Source organism: Sciurus carolinensis, chromosome 14 (assembly GCF_902686445.1).
Source record: "Sciurus carolinensis chromosome 14, mSciCar1.2, whole genome shotgun sequence".
Taxonomy (NCBI): Eukaryota; Metazoa; Chordata; class Mammalia; order Rodentia; family Sciuridae; genus Sciurus; species Sciurus carolinensis.
The window spans coordinates 55,631,332-55,649,891 of record NC_062226.1 but is presented as its reverse complement, the minus strand read 5'-3'; the positions used below and the strand labels follow the sequence as shown (position 1 = coordinate 55,649,891).

The following is an 18,560-nucleotide window of genomic DNA, read 5'->3' as shown; positions in this document are numbered from 1 at the left end:
GCCACTTACTAATGAATAAGGCTTTTAAAGGAAGGTATGATACAAGTTTGAGGCAAAAGGAAATGCTGAATTGGATATAAGTTCACAGTGGCCAACGAAGCAATTAATCATAGTACTGTATATGGTCACTTTGACTCTCCAACCCTAGTAGACCATATGATGACTTTTCAGATGTACCTGTCACTAAAAGAGAAACATGGAGGAGTGGTTATGGTGTAGAGCAGCTCCCTATCATAAGATTCTGTATCTAGGAAATGGAGATGCTTCTTCGTTATGTAGGCCACCTCTGTTTCCTTGACAACCAGATGCCGAGAAACCCCAGGAGCCTCTTTTGGAAGCTGGTCATCCACTGGAGTGATATGGATGGTCACCATCTGGAATGAAAATACACTATTTATTTAGAACATACCAAAGAGAATGTCCCACAACCACGAGTTGCAGTTAAGATGACATTCAAAGAACTGTCATTTATGATACACTTCTATCAAATATTCAGGAGCTACTAAGGATGTGAGCTAAAAATGGAACATCTTTTACTCATTGGATATTATATTTTAAGAATATAATTATCACAATTATAGTTAATCCAATCAGAAGTGCTATAGAGGGGCCATAGGAAGCACAAAATTGGATCCTGATTTTGTTTTCCATCTCCCATCAATCTGTACTTTCTCTGATACTTCCCACTACTCAATCATTGATCCTAAAAACATTAACATACCTATTGGTTCCTCCTCCTCCACTCACATTGAATGCATCACCAAGATTCTACTTGTAAGACTTCACTTACAGAAATCACTCCACCCTGCAAGTGTCATTCCTACTTACGCCAGCCTAGATCTTATCATTTCTTCCGTAATTTACTGCACCAGCCTTCTGTTAGTCCTCACTCCAATCGTGATTCTAGACTTTTCATACTTCTAGTGTTACCTTTTAAAAACACACATCAAGCCAGGCATGGTGGAGCACACCTATAATCCCAGCAACTTAGGAGGCTGAGGCAGGAGGACAGTGAATTCAAAGCCAGCCTCAACAGAAGTGAGTTACTAAGCAACTCAGTGACACGCTATCTCTAATAAAAACACAAAATAGAAAATAGGGATAGTGGAACGTTCCTTAACATTGTAAAGGCCATCTACACTAAGCCCATGGCTAATATCATTCTAAATGGTGAAAAACTGAAAGCATTCCCCCTAAAATCTGGAGCAAGGCAGGGATGCCCTCTCTCACCACTCCTATTCAATATCGTCCTTGAAACTCTAGCCAGAGCAATTAGACAGACCAAAGAAATTAAAGGGATACGAATAGGAAAAGAAGAACTCAAACTATCCCTATTTGCTGATGATATGATTATATACTTAGAGGAACCAGGAAATTCCACCAGAAAACTCTTAGAACTCATAAGTGAATTTAGTAAAGTAGCGGGATATAAGATCAATGCTCATAAATCTAATGCTTTTTTATACATAAGTGATGAATCTTCAGAAAGAGAAGTTAGGAAAACTACCCCATTCACAATAACCTCGAAAAAAATAAAATACTTGGGAATCAATCTCACAAAAGAGGTGAAAGACCTCTACAATGAGAACTACAGAACACTAAAGAAAGAAATTCAAGAAAACCTTAGAAGATGGAAAGATCTCCCATGTTCCTGGATAGGCAGAATTAATATTGTCAAAATGGCCATACTACCAAAAGTGCTATACAGATTCAATGCAATTCCAATTAAAATCCCAATGACGTACCTTACAGAAATAGAACAAGCAATCATGAAATTCATCTGGAAGAATAAGAAATCCAGAATAGCTAAAGCAATCCTTTGCAGGAAAAATGAAGCAGGGAGGTATTGCAATACCAGAACTTCAACTATACTACAAAGCAATAGTAACAAAAATGGCATGGTATTGGTACCAAAATAGACAGGTAGATCAATGGTACAGAATAGAGGACATGGACACAAACCCAAATCAATACAATTTTCTCATACTAGACAAAGGGGCCAGAAATATGCAATGGAGAAAAGATAGCCTCTTCAACAAATGGTGCTGGGAGAATTGGAAATCCATATGCAACAGAATGAAACTAAACCCATATCTCTCACCGTGCACGAAACTAAACTCAAAATGGATTAAGGACCTCGGAATCAGACCAGAGACCCCGCATCTTATAGAAGAAAAAGTAGGTCCAGATCTTCAACATGTCGGCTTAGGATCAGACTTCCTCAACAGGACTCCCATAGCACAAGAAATAAAAGCAAGAATCAACAACTTGGATAGATTCAAACTAAAAAACTTTCTCTCAGCAAAGGAAACTATCAGCAATGCGAAGAAAGAGCCTACAGAGTGGGAGAAAATCTTTGCCAATCATACTTCAGATAGAGCACTAATCTCCAGAATCTATAAAGAACTCAAAAAACTCAACACCAAGACTACAAATAACCCAATCGACAAATAGTCTAAGGAAATGAACAGACACTTCACAGAAGAAGACCTACAAGCAATCAACAAACATGGAAAAATGTTCAACATCTCTAGTAATAAGAGAAATGCAAATCAAAACCACCCTAAGATTCCATCTCACCCCAATTAGAATGGCGATTATCAAGAATACAAGCAACAACAGGTGTTGACGAGGATGTGGGGAAAAAGGAATACTCACACATTGCTGGTGGAGTTGCAAATTAGTGCAGCCACTCTGGAAAGCAGTATGGAGATTCCTTAGAAAACTTGGAATGGAACCAACATTTGACCCAGCTATCCCACTCTTGGCCTATACCCAAAGGACTTAAAATCAGCATACTACAGAGATACAGCCACATCAATGTTCATTGCTGCTCAATTCACCATAGCTAGATTGTGGAACCAACCTAGATGCCCTTCAGTTGATGAATGGATAAAGAAACTGTGGCATATATATACAATGGAATATTACACAGCCATAAAGAACGATAAAATTATGGCATTTGCAGGCAAATGGATGAAATTGGAGAATATCATGCTAAGTGAGATAAGCCAATCTCAAAAAACCAAAGGAAGAATGATCTCACTGATAAGTGGATGATGATACATAATGGGGGGTGGGAGGGGTTAGTTTTAGGGTTAGAGTTAGGGTTAGGGAGGGGGCAAGAATGGGGGAAGGAAGGACGGTATAGAGGGAAAAGAGGGATGGGAGGGATGGGGGGAAGGGAAAAAATAACAGAATGAATCAACCAACATTACCCTATGTAAACGTATGATTACACAAATGGTATGCCTTTACTCTATGTACAAACAGAGAAACAACATGTATCCCATTTGTTTACAATAAAAAAAAAAAAAAACACACAAAATAGGACTGGGGATGTGGCTCAGTGGCCAAGTGCCCCTGACTTCAATCCCTGGTACCACCTCTCCCCCCCAAAAATTAATAGAAATAAAAAATAAATGAAAATATAAGTCAAATTAGTTAATTTACCTCCTTAAAAATCTTAAACAAGCACCCAGGAAACACAGAAGTATTCAAACTCCTTAGCTTGGCATCCAGGGTCCTTCACAGTTTAGACATCCTCTGTTTTCAACTTTATTTTTTACCAACTTTCAACATTAATTCGACACTCTAGTTGCACACAGTGGACCATGTCCTACTCCTCAAGGACACGTCTATGCTTCATATCATGTTTCTTCAGTCTACTATACTCTGCTCTTGCTTTCTTTAGCAATCTAAGTCTTTCTCACCCTTAGAGGCTCTTCTCCAAAACATCCTTAAATTTCTGAGTTGGAATTAATTGTGTCTGAATCTTGTCCTAAACATTCTAAAAGATATTTCCTTGTTATCAATGTATACAGTACCAAGCTAAATTTTCCCTTGCTATAGTTAAAGGCTGTGTCCCCTCCAAGATTAAGGTTGAAACTTAATCCCCAATGCAACTGTGTGAAAATGCGGGGCTTTCATGAGGCGATCAGGTCACGAAGGCGAAGGCGCTGCAAAGAATTAGTGCCTTATGAAAGGACTTGAGGACATGAATTCATCCTTCCATCCTTTCAGCTTTGTGAAGACACAGCATTCACTATCCAGGGGATGCAGCAAAAGGAGCCATCTTAGAAGCAGAGAGCAGCCCTCCTCAGATATGGAACCTGCTGGTGCCTCAATCCTGGACTCCATCCAGAACAGTGAGGATTACGTTTCTAGTATTTATTAATTACCCATTCTCAGATATTTTGTTACAGCAGTGTGAATGGACTAAGACACCACTTAAGTAACATACTATGTCATTGTCTTGTATTATTTGTTTGCAAGCCAATCTTTTTCTTAGACTGAAAATTCCTTGAGGGCAGGATCAAGGTAGAGTACAAACTAAATGAAATTAAACAGTGAACAATTAAAGTCCTTAGTGTGTCATTTACATACTAGCAGTTACTTGACCTTGAACAAGTTACTCAACTTTTTTGTTGTCAACTTTCTTATTTCTAAGTTAAGCAAAATATTAACCTCACAGAATTCTACAAAGATCAAATATCATGATGTAGATAAGATGTCTGGCATGTGGTAGATGCTCAATAGAGATTACACTCCCCTGTGTATCTGCACAATACCTTGTGGAGAGAAGGTATTTCATCAACGATGCTAACTGAATGAGTCAAAGAGCCCTGTTGGTGATTTTAAGCAGACTAAACCACACTTACAGGTTTGGATCATGCTAGGCAGTAAGGAGGACTGGTCAAGCAGCTTTTGCCATCACCATCAACTCTTTAGAGTAACCCATGCTTAGTTACAAGAACACTATGACTTCCTCCCTCTGGAAATGGCACATTTGTATATTGCTTGGCATTGTGGGTCTTTTCACATTCTGCCACATGAAAATATTCTTACCTTGGTTTTGATTTATTTTGATGCTGTCATTGAAGCACAGATCAGCAATGGCAATTTTGTCTATAACAGTGTGTTCACAATACCAATTTGAAAATGAAGATAATTCCCTTTTAGACTGACATAGAAAGCAGAAACTAAAACAGGGTTAAGCTTTTGTTATGATATAAAAGCGACCTAAACCTCAGTCACAACCTATAAGCTGTGCTCCCTGGTGGAGATCATTTAACCTCTTTGGGACTCAATTTTTTTCTTTTTCTGTACATTAGACAATAACAATGGCTATTGTAATGAAAGATTGTCATGATCAAACAAGCAGCAGCATAGTGAGTACTAATAGTAAGTGCTCACAAAGTTAATTCCTTGTCTATGTCCTTTCATTTTTATTTTTACAAAAGGTTACAGATGTTTACTATCCATTATGAAGCATTTTGATAATTAAAAACTAAAGCCAGTTCTCAAAATAAAGGAACACAATGATCATCATTTCTCTAGTCTCCTGGAATCTGTGTCATGATTTTTTTTCTAATTATAGTATTTTGCTAATCTACAAAGTTCAGAAAATCTCTATGGGACCTCCCAGCCATACTGTGGATCAGTGAGTCCCCACTTAATTGAAAAACTGAATTTAATAAGGAAACAATAGTTATTGTGTCTTCAAAGAGACCATTTTCCATGCTAATTTATTCTCCGACGTATTCTTTATGTAAAAAGAATGTAGAAGCATGCTTTTTTATACCCCTGTAGTAATTCTTGGTGGGCACATTTTTCAACATGCTTTATGATTGCCTAAGTTGATGTTTCTTTAAATATTTATGCATATTCAAACAATTATTGTGTGTGTGTCTGTGGGTGAGAAAAATCCTATTTTAACAAAATCCACAGAGAAATAAAGTATTCACATTGTACTGAAATCTGGTTGTAACAAAGACATTATTAAACACCCATTCCCAGGAAAGGAGTTGAAAACTGGTGCTCGAGTCAATCACTAGGCCTCTGCCCTCCATTTTCCCCCAACTCCCTCCAGTCCACTCATAAGCCACAAGCACACACAGACTCGTAAGGAAACAAGACATAATTAGAAAGGGAAAATTAGCATTCAAAATGATATAGTCTGACCTTGGCCTCAAATTCAGGCTCCAGTGTATATTCCACCAGCTGGCACCTGACTTTCTTGTAGGCCTGAATTGTTGATCCTTCCTCTGCCCTAAACTCTGATTCCTGTCTGCCTTTTATTTTGCTTCTATCTTTGAGAATATTCAGAATTATTTCTCACCCCCATGAACTATTTCCAATGTTAGTTTTGCCTGCCCTTCTAGGTATAGTAGTTTAGTGCAAGTTTTTAGGGAAATACACTAAATGTTCTTTAACAAGATGACTTTAAAATGCTGTTGAGATAGACATGTCATGGTGTCAGTTGGAGATGAGGACAAACACAAGGGTAAGGTAAAGAAACAGTCATTCTCTGGTATCTGTAGGGATAGGTTCCTGGACCCCTCCTGGATGCCAAATCTGTGGATGTTCAAGTCCTTTATACAAAACAGCATAGTATTTGCATAAAACTTATGGGCATCCTCTCATCTCTAGATTTCTTATCATATCTAATATGATATAAAGTTATATAAATAGTAGGTAGTTATATAGTATTGTTTAGGGAATAATGATGAGGAAAAATGGTTTACATTTTCAGTAAGATGCAATTATTTTTTTCTAATATTCTCTATCTTTAGTTGGTTGAATTTGTGAATGCAAAACAGACAGACACAGCCAACCAACTTATTCGGGAGCCAGAGAATACATGGTACATAAAGACAGGGCAGATGTTTAGACTTTTCTGTCTCTTGAAGTAAATTAAGAAGGAAGTAGGGCTGGAACACTGGCACATGCAGACAATCCCCGCTACTTGGGAGACTGAGGCAGGAGCATAGTAAATTCCAGGCCAGCCTCAGCTGCTTAGCAAGTTCCACACTTAGAGAGACTCTGTCTCAAAATAAAATAAAAAGGACAGGGGATATAACTCAGTGGTAAAGTGTCCCTGGATTCAATCCCCAGTACTACCAAAAACACCCCCCCCCACACACACACACACATATAAAATAGTTTAAAGAAGGAAGCAGATGAAAATGTGATTATGACCCCTTTAAAAATGTATCCATCCTAGGGAATAAACTCATATAACCAGATCTACAAGGTTTAGTCTGATTTATTTACCCAGATTTAGAAATAATTCTCTTTCAATGGTTTTTATTACTTTGGACTTTACTGCAGAGAGATCTGATGTTTATATTTGCGCATATGAAAAACTTGATGCATAAAGTATACAGCAACAGGGGCTAGAATTGTGGCCTGGTGGTAGAGTGCTTGCATGTGTGAGCCACTGGGTTAGATTTTCAACATCACATATAAATAAATGAATGAATAAAATAAAGACCTGGGGCTGGGGTTGTGGCTCTGTGGCATAACACTTGCCTAGCACCTGCAAGGCACTGGCTTCAATTCTCAGCACCACATATAAGTAAATAAAATAAAGGTCCATTGCCAACTAAAAAGAATTTTTTAAAAATAATAAAGATCTATCAACATCTAAAAAAAATATTAAGAAAAAAATATACAGCAAAAAAGAGGATAAAAGAAGTCGGCTGGGTGTGGTGGTAAATGCCTGTAATCCCAGCACTCAGGAGGCTGGCTGAAGGAGGATCACAAATTCAAAGTCAGCCTCTGCAATTTATCACATCTCTCAGTGATCTAGCAAGGCCCCATCTCAAAATAAAATATAAAAAAGGCTGGGGATGTTGCTCAGTGGTTAAGCACTCCTGGGTTCAATCCCTGGTACCAAACAAAAAAAGAAGCTGTCCTGAAGATTTAACTTTAAAAAAGACATAGAGTCTTCTGAAAGTAACATGGTGTCCCCCAAACAACTCAGGTTGAATAGATACAAAAGATTAAGAAATAAATCCCATTAATAGTTGCCATTTTGAACTTATCAAGTCAACTAAGGTCTCAAACAAAAATTTAACCTAGAAATGGTGTGTAATACAGTGGTGAAAAGAAGTGGTTGTTATTTGAAAAGTATTTGAGTAGTTAAGTCAGAAAGCAGAAGAACGGAGAGTTTTTTCATTCATTCTTCAGTTCATCTTTAAAGGGATAGTGGGCATTCTTCAACTTCAGATCTCCCTGGCATAATTCTTTCCTATTATCTCCTTCCATTATAGTCATCTTAGTAGACAGGCGAATATCTTAATCATCTGTACATTAGTTAATCTCGGTGACTGTGACATTATGACAAGACATCATATGATAAACAGGACACATGCTTTCAGTAGTCATTTCTAGAACAGGGATGAGGTTTGCTGCCACCCATAAACATGCTACCTTCCAAGAAAATAGGTATAGAATGCCTAGCACAAAGCACTATATATAGTAAATGATCATTTAATTTTAGCTGTCCTTTATACTTTATTTTTTAATTTGTTTTTAGATATACATGACAATAGGGTGTATTTTGACACATTATATATACATTGGGTGCAACCCATTACGATTTTGATTCATTCTTGTGTTTGAAACATGATGTGGAGTTACACTGGTCGTGTATTCATATATAAGCACAGAAAATTCATGTCCAATTCACTCTCCTCTTTCCTGTTCCCCTCCCCCACCCTTCCCTTCATTCCCCTTTGTCTAATCCAATAAACATCTATTCTTCTCTCTCTACCTGCCCTTGCTATGGGTTAGCATTCACATATCTGAGAACATTTGACCACTGGTTTTTTGGGACTGACTTATTTCACTTTGTATGATAGCTTCCAGTTCCATCCATTTACCGGTAAATGCCATCATTTCATTCTTCCTTATAACTGAGTAATATTCCATTGTGTATATGTTCCACATTTTCTTTATCCAATCATCTGTTGAAGGGCACCTCGGTTGGTTCCATAACTTAGCAATTGTGAATTGAGCTGCTGTAAGCATTGATGTGGCTGCATCACTGTAGTATGCTGATTTTAAGTCCTTTGGGTATAAACCAAGGAGTGGGATAGCTGGGTTAAATGTTGGTTCCATTTCAAATTTTCTGAGGAATCTCCATACTGCTTTCCATAATGGTTGCACCAATTTGCAGCCCCATCAGCAATGTATGAGCGAACCTTTTCCCCACATCCTTGCCAACATTTACTGTTATTTTTATTCTTTTTTTTTTTGGGTGCTGAGGATCAAACTCAGGGCCTTGTGCTTACAAGGCAAGCACTCTACTGACTGAGCTATCTCCCCAGCCCCTATTTTTATTATTGATAATTGCCTTTCTGATGGAAGTGAGATAGAATCTCAGTGTAGTTTTAATTTGCATTTCTTTAATTGCTAGAGATGTTGAATATTTTTTCATATTTTTTGATCATTGATATTTGTTCTTCTGTGAAGTGCCTGTTCAGTTCCTTTGCCCATTTATTGACTGGGTATTTTGTTTTTTGGTGTTAAGGTTTTTTAGTTCTTTTTATATGCTGGAGATTAATGCTCTATCTGAGGTTCAGGTGGTAAAGATTTTCTCCCATTCTATAGGATCTCTGTTCATGTTCCTGGTGGTTTCCTTTGCTGTGAAGAAGCTTTTTAGTTTGAATCTTGATTTTACTTCTTGCATTTTAGGAGTTTTATCTGTTCCTGAGTCAATATGATAGAGATTTGGGCCTACTTTTTCTTCTAGTAGGGGCAGGGTCTGTTGTCTAATGCCAAGGTCCTTGATCTACTTCAAGTCGAGTTTTGTGCAGAGTTCAAAATAGGGGTTCAATTTCAATCTAATACATATGAATTTCCCATTCACTCAACATCATGTGTTGAAGTGCTATGTTTATTTATGGTGCCTTGTCTAGCATGAGAAAACTGTATTTATATGGTAAGTCTCTGTGCCTTCTATTCTGTTACATTATTTTTCAATGCTATTTTTGTGCCAATGCCATGCCATTTTTGTTACTATAGGTCTGTGGTATAATTTAAGATCTGGTATTGTGATGCCTCCTGCTTCACTGTTCTCACTAAGGATTGCTTTGGCTATTCTGGGCCTCTTATTTTTCCAAATGAATTTTATGACAGTGGCTTTTTCCATTTCTACAAAGAGCTTCATCAGGATTTTAATGCAAATTGCACTAAATCTGTATAGCACTTCTGGTAGTATGGCCATTTGGACAATATTATCTCTGCCTATCCAAGAACATGGAAGGTCTTTCTATTTTCTAAGGTCTTTTTCAATTACTTTCATTAGCATTCCGTAGTTTTCATTGTAGAGGTATTTCACCTCTTTTATTAGATTGATCCCCAAGTATTTTTTTTCTGAGGCCATTGTATAAAATAGTTTTCCTGGTTTCTCTTTCAGCTGATTCATCATTGGTATATAGAAACATAATTGATTTACAGGTGTTAATTTTATATTCTGATACTTTGCTGAATTTCTTTATGAGTTCAAGAATCTTTTTGGTGGAGTGTTTTGTGTCTTCTAAATATAGAATCATGTCATTTGCAAATAGGGATACTTTGAGCTCTTCTTTTCCTATTTGTATCCCTTTAATTTCTTTCCTTTGTCTAATTTCTCTGGCTAGAGTTTCAAAGACTAGGTTAAATAGGAATGGTGAAAGAAGGCATCCCTATCTTGTTCCAGTTTTTAGAGAGAATGCTTCCAATTTTTCTCCATTTAGAATGATGCTGGCCTTGGGCTTAGCGTAGATAGCCTTCACAATGTTGAGGTAAGTCCCCACTATCCCTAATTTTTCTAGTGTCTTGAACATGAGTGGATACTGATTTTGTCAAATGCTTTTTCTGCACCTAGAATCATGTGGTTTTTGTTTTTAAGTCTGTTGATGTGATGAATTACACTTGTTGATTTCCATATGTTGAAACAACCTTGCATCCCTGGGATGAAACCCACTTTATTATGGTACACTACCTCTTTAATATGTTTTTTATGTGATTTGCCAGGATTTTATTAAGAATTTTTGCATCTGTGTTCATCAGGGATATTGGTCTAACATTTTCTTTCCTTGATGTATTTTTGTCTGGTTTTGGTATCAGGGTGATATTAGTTTCATAGAATGAGTTTGGAAGGGTTCCCTCCTTTTCTATTTCATAGAATAATTTGAGGAGTATTGGTCTAAGTTCTTCTTTGGAGGTCTGGTAGAACTTGGCTGAGAATCTAGTCTTGGGCTTTTCTTTGTTGGTAGGCTTCTGATGGCATCTTCAATTCATTGCTTGAAATTTGATCTATTTAAATTTTCTGTGTCCCCTTGATTCAATTTGGGTAGGTCATATGTCTCTAGAAATTTGTCAATGTCTTCTGAATTTTCTATATAATTGGAGTATAGATTTTCAAAGAAGCTTCTGATTATCATCTGTATTTCAGTGGTCTCTCTGGTGATATTTCCTTTTTCATCACAAATTTTAGAAATTTGGGGTTTCTGATTGTCTTCATTAGCTTGTCTAAGGATTTATCAATTTAGTTTATTTTTTCAAAGAACCAACATTTTTCTTTTTAAAATTTTTTCCCTATTTTAATTTTATTTTTACAGACTGCCTTTTGATTTATTGTACACAAATGGGGTATAACTTTTCATTTCTATGATTGTATACAATGTAGATTGACACCATTCATGTAATCACACATGTACATAGGGTAATAATGTCTGTCTCAGTCCACTATCTTTCCTTCCCCCACCCCCTCCCATACTATTTCCCTCTACACAATCCAAAGTTTCTCCACTCTTCTCTTGCCCCTCCACATCCCCCTCATTATGTATCATCATCCACTTATCAGAGAAAACATTTGGCCTTTGGGTTTTCGGACTTGGCTTATTTCACTTAGCATGACATTCTCCATCTCCATCCATTTACCAGCAAATGTCATAATTTTATTCTTTTTTATGGCTGAGTAATGTGTACACATTCCACAGTTTCTTTATCCATTCATCAATTGAAGGGCATCTAGGCTGTCAAAGAACCTACTTTTTGTTTTGTCTATTTTTTTGAACATTTTTGGTTTCAATTTCATGAATTAAGGCTGCAATTTTAAATATTTCCTATCTTCTACCGCTTTTAGTGTTAATTTTTTCTTTATCTAGGGCTTTGAGATGTAATGTTAGGCTATTTATTTGGTGATTTTCTATTCTTTTAATGAATGAGCTCAATGCAATGAACTTTCCTTTCAGCACTACCTTTATAGTGTCCCAGAAATTTTGACAATTTGTGTCACAATTCTCATTTACCTATAAGTATTTTTTTTTTATTTCATCCCTGATTTCTTCAGCTATTCATTGGTCATTCAATAGCATATTATCTAGTCTACAGTGTTAGAGTAGCTTTTATTTTTTATTTTATCTTTGATTTCTAAGTTCATTCCATTATGATTTGATAGAATGCAAGGTATTATCTCTATTTTTTTATATTTGCAAAGAATTGCTTTGTGGTTTAAGATATGGTCTAGTAGAGAAATATCTGTGTGCTGCTGAAAAGAAAGTATATTCAGTCCTTGATTGATAAAATATTATATATATATATATATATATGTTAAATCCAAATTATTAATTGTATTCATTAGTTCTATAGCTTCTTTAGTTTTTGTTTGAAGGATCTATCTAGTGATGAAAGAGGCATGTTAAAGTCACCCAGTATTATTGTGTTGTAGTCTATTTGATCCTTGAAATTGAGAAGGGTTTGTTTGATGTATGTAGATACTCCACTGTTTGGGGTATAAATATTTAAGATTGTTATGTCTTGTTGATGTATAGTTCCCTTAACCAGTATGAAATGACCTTCTTGGTCCCTTCTGATTAACTTCGGCTCGATGTCCACTTTATCTGAGGATAGAAACCCCTGCTTGTTTACAAAATCCATGTGCATGATCTGTTTCCCCCATTCTTTCACCTTCAGTCTTGGATGTCTTTGCTTATGAGGTGAATCTCTTTGTGACTGCATATTGTTAGGTCTTGTTTTTTAATCCAATTTGCCAGTCTATGTCTTTTGATTGATGAGTTTATGCCATTTACATTTATGTTGTTATTGAGATATGATTTTATTCCCTGTCATTTTAATTTATTTGTTTTTTATTTGAATTATTTTCTCCTTTGATTGATTATACTTCTAGTGTAGCTCCTCCCTTTGCTGGTTTTCACTTTTATTTTTTATTTCTTCTTCATGAAATATTTTATTGAGTATGTTTTGTATTGCAGGTTTTCTAGTTGTGAATTCTTTTAACTTTTGTTTATCATGAAATGTTTTTATTTCATTGTCAATTCTGAAGTTTAATTTTGCTAGCTACAGTACTCTCTATGCAACCCACAGATGGGTGGGGGGCAATGATAGCAACAATGTATGCAAACAATATATAGCAGTAGACTAGGTCATTAGGAACTGGATATCATAGAGATATGTAGAAATAGTGGGATCAGTAATTTCCATCAGTGAAAACAGTACATAATCATGTATTATATCTGGCTTAAAATCAAACAATAAGTGTTGTCTATGCCTTCCACTATTTTAATTATTGCTGTGTCATTGGTGGTAGGGTAGACATTATATACCTCTATTAGTAATAAGAAATGTTAAGGACAGAGTTGACTATGAGGAGAGAAGAAGAGATAGGAGTGTTTGCAGTTTCACAGGGTGAATAGGACAGATGCAGTGGTAACTTAGGATATGTTGTTAGTTTGAAAGGGGACCAAAAAATAGAATATAAAGGAAGAGAGAGAGAATGCCATGTGGGTGTCAGGAATAGAAAAATAAGAGAGGGAGACAAGGGAGACAGAATAGAGATAAAGGTAATACAAAGCAAAATCAAAATAAGCCAGTCATAAACCATAATCCTCAAAATACAGAGCAAGGGAAAATAACAACTTCAGAGAAAAGAAAGAAAGAAAGAAAAACAAACGAAAGGAGGGGGAAAAAAAAAAGGCTAGAAATGAGAGAAAAGCAAAGATGAATAAGTGTAGGAGTCCTTGAATCAGTTTATATACCTCCAAATAAACAAAAAACCAATATGGAAATCCAAAATCAAAAAGCAAAACAGAACTACTGCCACAACAAACAAGTCACAATAAGAAAGGAAGAAAAAAAGAGAGGAATCAATCAATCAATCAATCTTGGTGAAATGTTAGAAATTTGAGGAGTCATATCCACTATGGTGGACAAAATAGTGAGTGTATGTGTTCACTGACTGTGCCCACCTGGTTTTCTTTTCATTTCTTCTTGAGGCATGATCTAAGCTTGCGAGTATGCAGCAATGGGTTGGGTTTGGGTCCAGGGAGGGGTTGGGGACTGGGACCCAGAGGGCCCTGTTGGGTGCAGGACTGATGTCAGACCTAGTATTTTCCAGAGACTGGAGGATGCCCAGACTGGGGAGGGAGCTGGGGACCAGGCTGGTGCCAGCCTCAGTGGGACCCCGGAACCCGGTAGGTTTCAGACTGGCTGGCTGGGAGAGCTGAGAGCAAAACGCCCTCACACCCTCTCTTCCAACCTTCTAAGCCACTACAGCCTCCCCATCAGTCCCTGTGAACCACAGGACTCACAGAGTTAGGGAGAGCCCGGCTCTCTGCAGCCTCTCTAACCTGTGTTTCCCTGGGTGAAATGCTCCCAGTTTCTGACTTTCCACAGGTTTGCTAGGCTCAGACAGTCCCACGAAGACCTAGTTGCAAATTCATGGATCTGGGTTTTCAGTTTCTATAGGCTCCACCACACTGCAGGCCCAAGATGGCTCCTGAATCAGCTCCTCAGGGATGATTGAGAAACTTCAGTGGAGAGGGTTTTTTAAATATTCGATTAATGAGTCAAACACTCTCTGGCTGGACTAAGGCAGACTGCCCAGTTAGTCTCAGGACTTTTCACTCTAAGCCTCAGGGAGACATGATATTCCCGCTGTTTTGAGTTCTGGGAAGCCGAGCTAAGAGAAATGCTGCCTCAAGCTAACCCTCCATCTTGCCCATCCCTGGCTGTCCTTTTTATAACCCCTACTACTAACTACACTCTCATTGCAAAAAAATCTACCTGTTCACAATGATCCTGACACTACGCTGGCTCCATTTTATGTAATTTCTATATGACAATGTTTGCTTAAGCCCTATTTCTGCATTCTATACATCCATTATAACCTTTATGTATCATATATGACATATATAGTATGTCCTCTATATTATATCTTCTAGTCATAGTAAAACTCTTAGCTTTTCAAAATAACAAATAATAACAAAATTTATTGAGTATTTACCATGCACCAGAAAGTTCAGTTTGTAAGTATTATGTAAGACCCTCACAATAATTCTGTAAAGAAGGTTCTATTATTACCTGTTTTACAAACAAGGAAAGAAGGGCACAGGCTGCCCAGTTAGGGTCAAGATCAGGAGGGAACTCGGGTTGTCTAACTTGAGAGTTTATATTTTAACTGCCATATATACAATAAGTATTTTCTTGAATGTCAGGAAGCAAGTAAAGTTTTCAAGATGTTCTATATAAAAGGATCCCACGATTAAATAACTTTACAAACACTGAATTCATAGATAGCTACAAAACTCTTTAAAAAGCAAGTGCTCAAGTAGTCACATTGCAAAGAAACTTGCCTTATTTTACTGAATCCATTGTTTCTCAAACTTTGAACCTCAAAACCTGCTTTCATATACTTTCTAAAATCAACTCCCAGAGCTGATAACTATATGCAAGATATTGGAAAAGTGTTCAGAAATAGTTTCTTACCTGCGGCACTGAGAGATTTGGAGGTTCGTGGCTGTCCCACAGGATAAATTCAAAAGAATCTTCAAAGATTTCTCCACCAAAATGACGATAGTAAATGATACCATTAAACAGATCCCTCTGAAGGAAGCCAGAAACAGGATAGCCTAATGGACCCACAAAATACCACACAGTTTTAGTTGTCTGGGTGGAATGATAAGGGACTTACCTCTGAAAGTCTTCTCTGCCTAGTATGTAGTATGTACCCAAGGAATCTGCTTAAATGTTGTTATCAAAGCTTATAAATAACAATGCCATCAAGCTGAAATCGCTACCCCTCTCAATATGTAGAAAAGTTACCACTCGAAAAATATTTTAAGAAGAACTCTTACTTCAAATACACCAAGTAACGTTTCTTACTTGATTCCTATTTTGTCAAACTTCTGGCCTACCTACTTCCAGAAGTACTTATAAAATGATTGTCAGCATGTGTCAATCATCTAGAACAGCCCAAATGTCTCCCTTTGGATTTACTTGTTCTATTACTTTGCTTGGCAAACTTAACTTTTCATTGTGCAGTGGTTACCTTGATGCTCAGCTCTAGAACTTTCTAGATATTTGGATATATCAACTTCTCTGAGTCTCAGGCTTCCCATCTATAAAATGGGAATTATAATTTCTTTTTACCTTATAAATGTGACATCTACCTAAGCACAAATTCTGACACAATTTCAACAAACTCGGGAGCAAAGAAAATTCTCTATTGAAGAAGCAGTGCAACTCAAACCATGTTAACTACCTAGAACTTACCTATCAACCCTGGCCCTGGCTTCTTCATGATCTCTCCAGCCTGTGGGGGTTTTGTGATATTAAAGAAGATGTAGTCATCGCTGGAGTCCATGTCTGAGGCTCTCAGCATGGAACCCTGCACCAGGATGGTCTGTCCTTCCTCCAGTTCAATCACGACATTGGTTATGAGAAAGGGAGGACTGTCATCTTTGGGCAAGATGTTGATAGGAAACTTGTGACGGATGCTGTGATGGCCATCAAATATCCTGAAGACCACAAAGTCTTTAGTGGAGTCGCTGTCGTCATGATGATAGCGAACAACTCCAGTCTGCAGGTCAGCCACGGTGAACAGAAATCCTTTGCCCCCTGGAGGAGACAGCAGAGATGAAGCTGACTGAGCAAGGCAGCCCAGAGGCAGCAGCTGTCAGGAAGCCTCACTGCAGGAGAGGGTATGAAGGAAAGAGGTGCTGCCGACCTCCCTCGCTGGGACAACACAGATGCTCCTTGACTATGGGGTGACGCTCCATGAGCCAAGAATATCGCAAATCAAAAATCCCTTTAAACCAGCCGTGACAGTGCACATCTATAATCCCAGCAACTCAAGAGGTTGAGGCAGGAGGATCACAAACTCAAGACCAGTCTTGGCAACTTAGCAAGACCCTGTCTCAAATTTTGAAGAAAAAAAAAATGACACTGGAGATTGAACTTGGGGGCACTTTACCACTGAGCTACATTCCCAGCCCTTTTTGTTTATTTATTTTTTATTGTGAGACATGTTTTTGTAAATTGCTGAGGTTGGTCTCAGAGTTGTAATCCTCCTGCCTCAGTCTCCTGAGTTGCTGGGACTACAGACATGCACCACCATGCCTAGCTCAAAATAAAAGAGCACCCAGAGTTCAATCCCCAGTCTCTCTCTCTCTCTCTCTCTCTCTCTCTCTCTCTCTCTCTCTCTCTCTCTCACACACACACACACACACACACACACACACTAATGCCTTTAACAGCTCCAAAAATCCACTCATAAAGTAAAAATATCCTAAGTTAAGGACTGTCTATAGATTGTTTAGTGGGCTTTGGAACATCATATCACCAGATCTAATTTTGAAGACTGACTTTAACACTTATTTGCTATACGGATTTGGGCAAGATATTTAATTTATTTGACTCATCTATAAAACAGGGATAACTATACTGTGACAGTAAACTTTACACACCAACTTAACTGGCCTAAGGGATGCCCAGATGTCTGTTAAAACATTATTTCTGTATGGTTCTGTGAAGACAGTATTTCTGGAAGAGATTAGCATTTAAGTATTCTAAGCAGAGAAGATCTGTTCTCATCAGTGTGACTGGTTATCATTCAATCTGTTCGGGACAGAATAGGACAAAAAGGCAGAGAAAGGTGGACATTCTCTCTCTTGTGTAGGAACATCCATGTTCTTCTACTCTCAGACATCAGAGCTCCTGTTTGTGGGCCTTGGGCCTTCAGACTCTATAACTCCCCACCAGCCAATCTCCCACCTCCTTCCCCTGCCTAAACCCTCCTTGCTTCTCAGGCCTTTGACCTTGGATTGTGAGTTACACCATCAGCTGCCCTTGTTCTTGATACTTGAATTAGGACTCAATTATTCCTTGGTCTTTTCTGGTTCTCCAACAGCATTATCATGAGACTTCTCCGTCTCCATAATTGCATCAACCAATTCCCATAATAAATCTTCTCTTATATATACTTAGAAAGCATCCTATTGACTTTGTTTCTCTGGAGAACACTGATGTGAGTAATACAAATTCCTTCCTATATTCCACAGCAAGGATGAGAGAACCTGAGCAACACAGAGACTACAAGAAACGCTAGTTGTTATTTGCTTACTGTTCTCATTCTGCACGGCAACTGTTCCCATAGTAGGGCTCTCAAACCAGCAGCATCAGCACCATCTGGGAACCTATTAGAAATGCACATCCTCAGGCTCTGTCCTGGACCTCCTGAACCATTAATTTGGAAGATGGAACATAATAATCTGTGTCCTATCAAGTCCTTCTTGAGAACCTAATGCATGCTAAAGTTTGAGAGTCATTGACTTAAGGGCCAAGAAATATCAAATACACTGGTTCAAATCCTAGTTCTGCCACTTTCTAGGGTCTTAGGTAAGTCACAGTTTCCTCATTTGTAAAATGGGAATCCTAATAGTATCTCACTTCATAAAGTTGAAATGAGATTAAATGAGACAAAGATA

General features: G+C 37.7%; 1 protein-coding gene across 4 annotated transcripts in view; it reads right to left on the bottom strand.

Annotated features, from left to right (window-relative positions):
- Frem1 (FRAS1 related extracellular matrix 1) overlaps positions 1–18,560 on the bottom strand; it is a 156,126-nt gene that overhangs the window by 83,701 nt on the left and 53,865 nt on the right. For all 4 annotated transcript variants that reach the window (XM_047525778.1, XM_047525781.1, XM_047525780.1 and 1 more), the window contains exons 9-11: positions 16,348–16,692; positions 15,562–15,704; positions 178–374 (exon numbers count right to left, since the gene is read on the bottom strand). In XM_047525778.1, coding sequence (XP_047381734.1) covers positions 178–374; positions 15,562–15,704; positions 16,348–16,692 — 685 coding nt within the window. The remainder of the gene's footprint in view (positions 1–177; positions 375–15,561; positions 15,705–16,347; positions 16,693–18,560) is intronic.